Source organism: Podarcis erhardii (assembly GCF_964252035.2).
Source record: "Podarcis erhardii genome assembly, chromosome: 7".
Taxonomy (NCBI): Eukaryota; Metazoa; Chordata; class Lepidosauria; order Squamata; family Lacertidae; genus Podarcis; species Podarcis erhardii.
This window is the reverse complement of record NC_138511.1, coordinates 53,386,519-53,399,047: the sequence shown is the minus strand read 5'-3', so window position 1 is coordinate 53,399,047 and position 12,529 is coordinate 53,386,519. Positions and strand designations below refer to the sequence as shown.

General features: G+C 45.1%; 1 protein-coding gene across 1 annotated transcript in view; it reads right to left on the bottom strand.

Moving 5' to 3' along the window:
• NECAB2 (N-terminal EF-hand calcium binding protein 2) overlaps nucleotides 1-12,529 on the bottom strand; it is a 141,719-nt gene that overhangs the window by 15,812 nt on the left and 113,378 nt on the right. Inside the window, exons 7-8 of the mRNA XM_081871600.1 lie at nucleotides 3,272-3,390; nucleotides 2,513-2,592 (exon numbers count right to left, since the gene is read on the bottom strand). Of these exons, the coding sequence (XP_081727726.1) occupies nucleotides 2,513-2,592; nucleotides 3,272-3,390 (199 nt within the window). The remainder of the gene's footprint in view (nucleotides 1-2,512; nucleotides 2,593-3,271; nucleotides 3,391-12,529) is intronic.

The window sequence follows — 12,529 nt, the reverse complement described above, 5'->3', positions numbered from 1 at the left end:
AAGATGCTTGCGGGCACTGCAAATCAGCTGCTCTGTGGTGTCTATAAAGCCCCTTTCAAAGTGCAGGGCAAGACAGTGCTTTGACCTGGGCTTCTGGAGACATCTTCAAAACCCCCAATTAAGAGCGCAATTTTGCACAGTGCTTTCATCCAACAACCAACTGATGGGGTAGGTGGAGATGAAACTCAGCCAAAAGTGAGCTTGCAGGCACTGCTGATCAATGGCACCTGCAAAGCACTGTTCACAAAACCCAACCATCAGCTGAACATCAGGCCTTGCAAAGCCCGTGTGCACAGTGCTTTGTTAGACCTGGCGATCCCAGCACTTTGTAGGCTATGCCTATGATTGCCTATGATTGTGACGTGGGGTGGGGTGATTGGACCTGTCAAACTTTGCCTGCGGGGGTGGGGGACATAACTAGCTGGCCCACCAGTCAGATCCAGCTGCACAGCTCTGAATTTGAAGGACTTCATAGAATCATATAATTGTAGCTTTAGAAGTGACCCTGAGGGTCATCTAGTCCAACCCTCTTCAATGCAGGAATCTTGACATGTGGTCCCCCATCCAGTTTGAAACTATACCAGACCCTGCTTAGCTTTGCAAATGTGCTAGCAGTTTTATTGCTGCACCATCCATAAAACATGGCTTCAAGACATGGCCCAAGTGAATGCATGTATTAAAATACTGAGGGCTGCAAATAATATACTATGGATTCTAAGATAAGTTATGGTGCCGTCCGAACCCCACTTACCTGAGAGTAAGCCCCACTGCATTAAATAGGATAGCAGCAGCATGCCAAGGTTCATCACTGGGCAACTCCCATGGGGGGTGGAGGTTGGGTGCTTCCAAACTCTAAGCAGAATACCATTCCACCAGGAAGGGCTGAGTGGAAGAAGAAATTGATCCTCGCTCTACTGCCATGCCAGCCCTGCTTACCTGCTGTTTAGCTAATGAAGTTGTGGCCTGATTTCACCCAACACTGCTGTCTGATTTGAGTTATTTCCACTGCACTTGTGAGCCACAAACATGCACCTGCCTAGGCAAATGTTCCTACGTCTACCTCATCATCCCTGCCTCCCTCCCCCCATCTTCACATTACAGCATGGAAGGAAGGATTTCCCCAGTTATGATCCCCAATTGCTTCTCCAGTTCACTCTGCCTAGTGTTTTACCCATCTTAAATTCTGGTTTAAGAAGTGGAACCTGCAACAAAATATTGAAGCATGGATATTCCACAATATTCCACCCCCTCCCTTCCACTCAATTTCCTATCCGTTCCCCTACTCCCCTGGAAATTTCAAAGTACACAATCACCAGGGAGAAATTTGGGAGAACTGAATTTTCGGAGCATCTCTACCTCATCATGACCATTTGCTTTTCATTCATCAAAGCTACTTAAAATTGTAAAAGCATACAGAGCACAGAATCCAGAATACAAAACGTAAAAAATAACATCAAAAAGGTGATTGACAAAAAATGCTCATTCTTGCCCCACCCCGTAAAAAGATGAAAACCATTCTCATTCTCTCTCTCTCTCTCTCTCTCTCTCTCTCTCTCTCTCTCTCATTTTCACAGCTTTTAGTCCTAGTTTGCTGTTTTGTATCACATTTGGGTCTTCCTGTTCACCTCTCACTTTAAGAATTCAAGGGTGATATGCTTCTGTTGCGTTATGCATTATTTACTCTGAGGTTTCCACTATGCTCCATTTCCATTCCATGAGTTCCTACTCAGTACTTAGCTTGTCAACAAGCAGGGCGGTCAAGTGTCCTATTTTTCAGAGATGGGTTGCTAGAGGAGCTTTCTCTTTGAAAGTCAGTCTGGCCCAAATCTGCTTTAAAGAAAAAGAACTCTAAGGAAGTGGGGGGAATACTTCAAGCTCTCCATCAACAGTTAGTCCCTGGGCAGCAGACTGAGCATGGGCAAAATTCATCCCACTATGGTGAGATAAACTGAATTTATAAATCTTACAGTGACCACTGGTACAACAGAGGTGCAGGGCAAAAAGGAAAGCCTACTCTTCATCTAGTCCATCTTCCAACCTTATTACCTGGGGACCAAACCTAAGGTCCTGTCAGATTTTTGGGTGCTATTGCTGACCTTGTTTGTGTCACTAAAACCTGGTTGGGGAAAGTAGGAGGGACATGCCTCTCCCAAATGTGTCCTCCAGGTTGTGTGGTTCAACACCAGCTGAGATTTGAGGTTAGAGAGACAGAGACTTTGATCTTTAGGGTCCAAACCTCCTCATCAGCTGTTGGTGAGTTAACATTTACCTGTACCTGGTGTTGGGAACCTGGATTCTGTTGGCGCCTCCCACTGTCTAGCAGCCATCCAGCCAGAGCTCTTGGAGATGATATCAGGTGCAGTGTTGAATCACAAGGCTGATCAGTCTGGTGTACTTTAATGTCAGAGTGGTATTGTTACGAGTGTCTAATAAAACTGATGGAACCACAATGTTGTTTTCGTCATGATGACACTGTCAAAATAGATTTTTTAAAACACAAGGTCCTCCTTACCTTGTTTTCCAGCCTCCCAATCAACTCTGCTAACCTGTTGATCTGAGCTTCCAAGCCTTCCTCCTTGGTGTCTGAAGAGGCTGCAGAAAGAAAGGTAGTTATGGGGCAAGAAAAGGACATCGGGCAAGAGATTGCAGACATTCTGGACCAGGCTGCAACAGAAAAAAGTAGCATTTGCCAGGAGGGACAACAACACAAAAAGGTTTCACAGCATTTGGCAGTCTTCCTTGGCTGAATAGCTGACCTCGTATATCTCCCTTGGCATACACAAAATTGCCTTATACCAAGGTCAGATCATTGTACCATCTAACACAGTGCTGTCTGTGCCAGGGACAGGGGCTGTGGCCTTCCAGAGTGACACCAGCTCTCATCAGTCCCACCCCACCAGCCAACATGGCCAGTGGTCAGGGATGATGGGAACTATAGCCCAATGGCTATAGGCTATAGGGACTGCAGGTTCCCCATATCAGGCCCTGCCACAGGGCTCTAGGCTCTTCTCCTAAAACAGAACTGGCCTCTGTGAGCAATGTTTGACAGGTGGGCAGGAGTGTCCAAGGAATAATCAGGAACACATTCTAGGGCCCCTCTGGAGTCTTCCTTCACAGCTTGAATTCAGATTGTGGTTGCAAAGAATACCCCTAAACATTTTTTTATAGAAAAAAAGCACTACTTAGCTCCCATTGATTAATTTTCATTGATGGTCATGCAACCCACCAACCTACTCAAGGCTGGCTTCCCAGCATCTGTAGCAACACTCACCAGTCTGGAAGCTTTTCCTGCGTTCTTTGGTTACAATTCTGTTGTTGGGAGGATAATTAGGCACAGGGTTGTCGTACCAGGTGTCCATGACACCGTGGCCAGATTTACTGTGGAACTGTCTGCAATTGGAGGAAAGAAATAGATTAACACAAAAGAACACATTTTCCCCCTTTTAGATAATAAATAGCTTTTCATGTTGTGAACCGCACTGAGATCTATGGGTATAAGGCAGTATACAAATTTTAATGGTGATGTAGTAATGAAATGCATCAGTAGCACAGCAACTGGGCCACCAATTCTTTCCATTTCTCATTTTTACCCCCATTTTAAATTGAGTTCTCCACATTTCCACATCAGTTTGCAAATTTATTTTTAAAACTCATGAAAATTCACAAACATTTGAGTGCAAGTTTCTCTTAACAGACACATTTTTGTAAACAACTTTACCTAATATATACCATTTTCACAAAGCATTTCCCATGACATAATACATACCTGTATGTTATTTCAGCCAATGCACAATACACCTTACCACTGAGAGAAGATTGCACCCCCGTCTATGGAATGCCCTCCTCTTCCAGACTTTGTTATCTTATTCCTTTATTTATTGCATCAATATACCACCTTTTCCTCCAAGGAGCTCAAAGTGGTGTATGTGTTTCACATTTTCCTCACAACAACCCTGTGAGGTGGGTTAGGCTAAGAGAAAGTGACTGGCTCAAAGTCTCCCTGTGAGCTTCACGGCTGAGTGGGGATTCAAACCCTGCTCTCCCAGGTCATAACCCAATGCTCTAACCATTATGCCACACTGGCTGTTGACTGTTTTGGGCCAGGTTAAGACTGATTTGCTCAGGCCATTTAAGTTTTGCAAGTTGATTAGTGTTTCATTTACTCTGTTATTTTTAGTTACTTTATTTATTTGATGGTTCATTTCACAGTATATGGTTAGTTTAGTTTTAGGTTTAGGTTTGGCTTTTTTTTCTTTTTTTCTTTTTGGTGCTTTATACTTTCCCATGTCATTTGTTCTGAGAGAGGATGGGTTGTAAATAGTCTGAATAAACAGCCTGCATCAAGAGGTTAGGGCCAGATGATCAAATCCCTACCTGGATAATTTAGCACAGAGTAGCCAAAATGGTGCCCTCCAACTCCCATCGACATCCACCTAGCATGCCCAATGGTCAGGGATTCAAGGTCTAACAAGATTGAGAGGGTACCACATTGGCTTCTCCTAACCAATACAGTGGTACCTCAGGTTAAGAACTTAATTCATTCTGGAGGTCTGTTCTTAACTTGAAATGGTTCTTAACCTGAGGTACCACTTAAGCTAATGGGGCCTCCCACTGCCGCTGTGCCGCTGCCGCACAATTTCTGTTCTCATCCTGAAGCAAAGTTCTTAACCCGAGGTACTATTTCTGGGTTAGCGGAGTCTGTAACCTGAAGCATCTGTAACCTGAAGCATCTGTAACCCAAGATACCACTGTATACATGAAGAACATAGGAAGAGCCCTGCTGGATTGGACTAAATTCCCATCTAATCCAGTAGCATCCTGTTCTTACATTGGTCGACTAGATTTCTGTGGGAAGCCTGCAAGCAGGACCCAAGCACAGCATCCCTCTCCACCCTTGTGACTCCTGGCAACTGATATTCAGAGGCACACTGCTCTCCACAGTGGAGACAGAACATAGCCATCATGGCTAGTTGCCATTGACAGGATTTTATCAATATGGAGGACAAGGATAAGCCTTTCTTGCTTATTCTTGTTTACTTATCATATTGATGAGAGGTGCACATCTTCACATGGGCAGGCCTCGCAGATACTGAATTATGTTTTGTTTCAAGTTTGCAGCGGCTTTGAGGCAATCTGCTAGCGGGTACATAACCTGCCGGTCGGTACTGTTAATTGCCAAGGGAACAATTTCCTGTCTACTCTCATCACCGAGATAAGTTGGTACCCTTGACAACTGTGGAAGATTGGAAAGATGTAGGAAAGGTTAAAAAAAGGTGTCTGTGGGATAAGCTAAAAAATAAGAAATGGAAGAGTGGGCGGGGGGATAGGTAAAAGGATGGTTATAATGGTACTGAGAGGATATTTCATAACAGTGCAGCCACTCACTCCAGCTGATACGCCTGATGCTCAGAAATAACAGTGCTTTATTTGGTATATAAAAGCAGCATGTTGGGGGGGGGGGATGTGGGTCTCTTGGCAGCTACCCCAGGGACTCTGCAGGAAAGCCCACTCCTCCATAAGCAATCATCTGCTTCTATCTTGTTTATTCAGAGTTTCATAGAATGCAAGTGGAAAGCAAGCAGTCATTGATTATTTCATCTGGAGGCCCATGAGCAGAGAAATAAATCTTTAGCTGCTCCATCCAAGGACTAATTGCTGCTTGATTGTTTCCTCTTCTGCTGATCTGGCACCTGCTCAGGACAACTCTGCCAATGTATTAAACATATATTTACTTTCAAACAGAAGAAAGCTTGGCATCTAAAGCCAGGCCACATCACACACACAAACACACCTTAAAAAAAAAAGTTGTCACTGCAATCATAACCCAACTTACTTGGGAGTAAGCCCGGTTGAACTGAATTCTGAGCAGAAACATGATTTATACTTTATTTATGGGTATTTCTAAACCAACAACTCATAAGAAAATATCACAGCTGTGTAGAATAAAATCATTATTACAATTGCTCTCTTAGGGCTCTTCCACACTTCCACTTGTCTCACAGCTTTCCGGGGGGGGGGGGGGGACTGGTTTTCCATGGATCAGCATTTGTTCCGATTCAGTGGCAGAGTGGGTTTTCCTAATGGAGCAAACTGAAAACTGCTCAGACTGGTGCTTTCTAGGCTTCGGACAAAGCGGAATTGTGAACAAGCCCTTTGTCTCCTAATGCAGGACAATCTCAAGCTACCTTAGAAGCAAATGTAAAAACCTGTGACATTTTAACAACCACCAGCATTTGACAAATCAATAAATAAAGCTTAAAACACCAGCTCACATTGGGGTGGGAAAAACATACCAGCAACCCAGAGCTTTCTAGTTTAATAGGTTAAAGGCAGCACCCAGGAAATGGATAGGTAGCCATGCATAGACTCATAGGTGCCACCCTTCAGAGCAGAAGAAAACAAGCTTCCACGTGACAGCTCTTCAGATATTTGAAGATGGCTATCCTATCACTTCTCACTCTTCTCCAGGCTGAACACACCCAAGTCTCTGAACCATTCCTCATAAGACTTGGTTTCCAGACCCTTTATCCATGCAGTTCTGCTGTAATATACTAACAGGAGTGGACTTCTTTTAGTCTGAGGGTCAAAATGGCTTCCACACAACCTTCGGGGGAGGGCACATCCCTGTGGAGGGCAGGACCTGAAGCAAAAGTGAGTGGTAATTTTTACTTCCTTCTATAGTAGGCATGGGATGCGGGTGGCACTGTGGTCTAAACCACAGAGCCTAGAGCTTGCCGATCGGAAGGTTGGCAGTTCGAATCCCCGCAATGGGGTGAGCTCCCGTTGTTCAGTCCCAGCTCTTGCCCACCTAACAGTTCGAAAGCAAGTCAAGTGCAAGTAGATAAATAGGTACCGCTCCAGTGGGAAGGTAAATGGCGTTTCCGTGCGCTGCTCTGGTTTGCCAGAAGCGGCTTAGTCATGCTGGCCACATGACCCGGAAGCTGTCTGCGGATGAATGCCAGCTCCCTTGGCCAATAAAGTGAGATGAGCGCCGCAACCCCAGAGTCATCTCTGACTGGACCTAACAGTCAGGGGGTACCTTTACCTTTTATAGTAGGCTTGCTTCTATACACCCCCACCCCACCCCACCCTTCTCTATCCTCCACCCAGGCAAGCAGGAAGCCTTTTCAGAGTTCCAAGGACAGATTTCAGCCTGGTCAAAAGACTCACAGGAGAGTGCAGAGCAGGCCTGGGGAGATGGGGTGTGACTGAGAGAGAGTTCTGAGAGGCTGACAGAGAGGTGTGGAGGGCTGCATTGAGGTCCTGCATTATAATAAATTAGGTCTGGGGTGGGGGGTGGGGGGTAAGGCTGCCTGAACCATAAAATAGAAGTAATTGATGTGAATTCTAAACCTCCCTTTGATCACTTAACCCGAGAGCAGCAGCTGGAGGTCAGGTGTCAATAGAATCCACCGTCCAGCCTCCATCTAGGCCATGCGCTAGAGTGAAGCAGTTTTAAGCTACTGCTCTGAATCCTTCAGCAAGGGCAATGCTATTCAGCATGAAATACAACATAGAGGCCACAAGCACAGGTGTGACTGTCTAGAAAGAATCAACACAGGTCCCAAAATGCAGCATACCAGGCTGCTTTGCATCTATATTTAGCATCAAACCCAATTCAAAATGAGCACTTACATCAGGTATAGCCAACGTGGTACCCTCCAAACTCATCCTCCTTCACCACTGTCCATGCTGGTCAGGGCTCATGGGAACTGGTTCCAACAGCACCATGTTGGTGACCTCTAACCTGAACACATATGCACAGCTCCTATTTATTCCACTGGCCTGGCAGACCAATCTGATGGGTGTAAAGGACTTTTTTCTTTAGGGAAAGGGCCACAACATTTTGGAAAAGTGGGACACCTATGCCTTGTCTGCATCGTGTAGTTTGGCTACTACATGGCTTCATCATGATCCAGCACAGCAGTCACTCAGCAGGTACCACAGGGTTGCTTTTCTTGTTACCTGACTCATTCACTCCTACATCTCCTTTAGATCACCTTTTAATTCAACATTCATCATGATTTGCTTGTACAAAAGTTATGTGAAGGTCAGACTATGCCCAGTCTTTACGGAGAAGTTGCTCTGATTAGTTTGCGGGAAAGTTGTATGTCAATCTTCCATTCATCCTGATTTACTTGAGCAGTGTTTTTATACCTCCCTATTAATCATTCATTTGTCCTATGGTTTTCAGTGCATTTACCTGTCACTTTTTTAACCACAAGTCAGTTTTTTTTTTTAAAAAATAGAAAAGCAGATTTGTTGTACCCACAGCAACAGAGCACTTTAATCCGCTTTAATTGGGCAAGCCTAAAATTTCCTTCTTGCACTTGAATCCCTCCCCCCAAATGCTGAGAGTCTGGAGGTAACTGCAGATTGTCCTCATCACCAAATTACTTGGGCAGTGCACTGCCTCTTCCTGAGGTCTGTGTGTCCCCTGTCCCCAAAACACTGCCAAATACACACAGGCAGAAAAACAGCTTGCTTGGATATTGCTTGTCCAAGCTTTGTAGGCAGACACCCTGCCCCATTTTTTTTGGGGGGGGGGGGTAGACTTGATAATAGCACACTTGCTAAAAATGAAACTGCAGCACCAAAGTGATGGCCATACTCAGAGAAAAGAGACTTGATGCATCATATCCACCTGCAATGCAGGGAGATCCATTCTGCTCTGTTAAGTAATTCTCATGAATATACATTGGCGTTGAGGCTGCTGAATATACCAGAGACTGATGCAAAATAAATCAAAAGCGGCAGAAGCAGAGTGAGAACAGAAAAGGAGGAGAAGCTCCAGAAACACTCCTGACTCCAGCATCTTGCAGAGGAAGAAGAGGAAGCAGGAAGTCAAGCTGGCGACTGAAAGACATGAACATGAGCGCGGCTTTTTACTACTCAGACTGCCTCTCTTTGCTGCATCCTCTCACATGGCACATAGAAACACAGGAAGTTGTCCTATATTGACCACTGGGTCCATGTGGCTCAGAACTGTCTACACCAGGGTTTCCCAAACTTGGGTCTTCAGCTGTTTTTGGACTACAATTCCCATAATCCCTGCTAGCTAGGGATGATGGGAGTTGTAGTCCAAAAACAGCTGGAGACCCAAGTTTGGGAAACCCTAGTCTACACTGACTGGCAGTGGCTCTCCAGGGTTTCAGGCAAGGGACATTTCCAGTCCTACCTGGAGCTGCATGGCATTGAATCTTGGGAGATTCTACATTTCAAGCAGATTTGCTGCCACTGAACTACAGCCTTTCACCCTGGAATTTGCCTTCCACAAAATGCGATGACCATGAACTTAGAAGACTTTAGAATATAATAATAATTTATTATTTATACCCCGCCCATCTGGCTGAGTTTCCCCAGCCACTCTGGGCGGCTCCCAATCAAGTGTTAAAAACAATACAGTGGTGCCCCGCAAGACGAACGCCTCGGAAGACGAAAAACTCGCTAGACGAAGGAGTTTTTTGTTTTCTTAGCCGCTTTGCAAGACACATCTCCCTATGGGCTTGCTTTGCAAAACAAAGCTTGCCCCGCAAGCTCCGGGGATCCATGGACCTCTTTTGAAGCAAGGGGCGGCGGGGAGAAGATCGCTTCTCCCCGTTGCCAGCCCCGCAATCTCCGGGGACAGAGGGGAAGGCGCGCGCCTTCCCCTCTGTCCCCGGACCTCTTTTGAACCAAGGGGTGGCAACGGGGAGAAGCGATCTTCTCCCCTCCGCCCCTTGCTTCAAAAGAGGGGACAGAGGGGAAGGTGCGCGCGCCCCTTCCCTTGCTTTAAAACAGGTCCGGGGACAGAGGGGAGATTGCGGAGATTGCAGGGCAGGCAACGGGGAGAAGCAATCTTCTCCCCGCCGCCCCTTGCTTTAAACAGGTCCGGGGACAGAGGGGAAGGCGCGCGGCGCTTCCCCTCTGTCCCCGGATGGTCTCCATAGGAACGCATTGATTGATTTTCAATGCATTCCTATGGGAAACCGTGCTTCGCAAGATGAAAAACTCGCAAGAAGAAAAAACTTGCGGAACGAATTAATTTCGTCTTGCGAGGCACCACTGTACAGCATTAAATATTAAAAAATTCCCTAAACAGGGCTGCCTTCAGATGTCTTTTAAAAAGAAGATAGCTGCTTATTTCCTTTACATCTGAAGGGAGGGTGTTCCACAGGGTGGGTGCCACTACCAAGAAGGCCCTCTGTCTCATTCCCTTTAACCTTACTTCTCGAAATGCAGGAACCACCAGAAGGCCCTTGGTGCTGGATCTCAGTGTCCGGGCTGAACAATCAGGCAAACACATGGAGGATAAGGCTATCAATAGCCAGTGGCCAGGATGGCTGTCTACTTACCTCCAGGGTCAGAGGCAGTAGGCATCTGAATACGAGTAACTGGGGAACAATGGGAGGGCAGGGGCCTTTCATTCATCACCATCTTGTAGACTTCCCAGGGGCATCTGATTGGTGATTGTGAAAAAAGGGTGCTAGACTAGATTGGCCATTGGTCTGATCCAGCAGGGTTCTTCACAGGTTCTTTCTTACACTCACATCTGTCATTTCAAAAGTTAACCTAATGGAACACCCCCCACCCATAACAGGTACTTCTCTTTAAGTTTTCTGGTTATTAAAAAAGTGGTGTCATCATAGCAGAACTTGGTGTTCCAACCCTGATGATAGCAGTGAAGCTAGAGTGGGAAAGTATTATTGTTTCCTGCAGATCCTCTCCCAATCTGATCCTCAAGGCCAAACTAGTCTAGAGTTTTGCAACTGAAATGCAACTGCTGGAGATAGTAAATTTAACCAGAGAAGCAGCAGAGGTGAGCTGGTGCTTAACCCCTTTGCCATATGCATCCCCCCCCCCCGATTAATCGTCCCCTGCTCTCAGTGTCCACAGAAATCATTTCCCCCTGTGGCTGGGAAAGGAGAGGGAAATATATTTTAATGCTGCAATCCTCTGCCCTCTAACCAGGCAGTAAACTTCACTGAACTTAATAGCGCTAAGTAGATATTTAAGGCACACCTGTAAGACGTATTTTCAGAACCAGGAAATCAGATCCACACCATGTATTCAAAGCACTCTGATACCACCTTAACAGGCATCTCTCTCTCTCCCCCCCCCCAAATTCCTGGGAACTGTAGCTCAGCACCTTAAACTACTGAGACATAAATTTTTGACTTGTGTAGGTTCCCTAGCACCCTGTGGAAGTTGACCTGATACCACATCAACCAAGTCTGTGTTGTGTTTTTGAAGGTGGTTCCTCTATGTGTCCCTGGGAATTGGTTTAGAACTTATGTAATAGTCACAAAATTTACAGTATCCATATTTTTTTCTTTTCGTTCACTCACACTTACTCTGATTTTTAAATAAAATGTAGGGTATTCGTGTATTGGAATTAACAGAGAGATGGTGAGCATTCAGGCTTGCTTTCTGCATTTCCAAATCTTCAGGATCATTTTCAATATGTTGCACTGCATCTGCAGACTTTTATTTGCTTCTTTTTCAATAAATGAAATGCAGTGTGGATTAGACTGTTGTAATTAAGAATGCTCTACTCATTTCCAGAGTTTGTCACTTGAGTCATTAATATAGGATAGTAAGTGCCTGAGCTGGTAAGCCTCATCATACAGTTTCAAAAAGGGAATACCCTATGCTCCTTCCATTGGTTTTTAAAAAATATAACTGAGAATCTTAGCGGTACATGGGCATGTTTCATTTAAAATGAAAGTTTCCATTTAAAACGTTGAATAGGAATTTCAGTGGGGAGAACAGCACAAGGTAGATGAATTTAGGTAAAACCATAATTTTTATCAAGGAGATCCTATCAAAAGAAGACAGAGTCAAGCAATTCCAGTGTGCTACACTTGTGCAAACATGGAAATAATTAGCAGTAAAAGTCTCATTTGGATGTTTTGGTGACTTGGACTCCTAAATATCTAAAGGCAAAGTGTACTAGGGAGACACCCACAGATTAGAAATTTCAGTTGTTCTTATTGGTCTGTCTTGTACCATAACCAATCAGGATTCTTTGGTGAAAGCCGCATGCTTTAAATGTATGGTGTGTATGCAACCTATGTCAATTCACATGTCAGGCTGGTTCACACAGAGCCACTAATTTGCATGTTGCAACTCATACGCATATATGCAAAAAGAACAACTAGAATTTATAGAGAAATACAATACAGGGGGAGAGTTCAATACGGGGCTGCTGTTTAGGATCTTGATGAAATCTTCTCCCACAAGGTCCCAATGAATGGAAAGATCTTCGCCGACAAGCTGCCTGCTGGAACTTTGTAGCTTTCTGTTTATTTTCTTTAATTCAGAACACCGGGTGGTGGGTGCAGAGGTCTCTTGATATGAGCTTCTGATTTCCCCCATTTCCATGGCAACCATTTTTTGGTTCTGGTCAACAAGCTCTGTAGAGCTGTGTGACATTTTAACTTCTTGTTGCTGAATCCAGGCTGTGATTCATGGTAACCCTTTTATTTTGGTGCTTTCCCTGCTGCTTCTAGCTTTTTGCAAAGACTCAAGGGGGCGGTGGGGGGGGGGG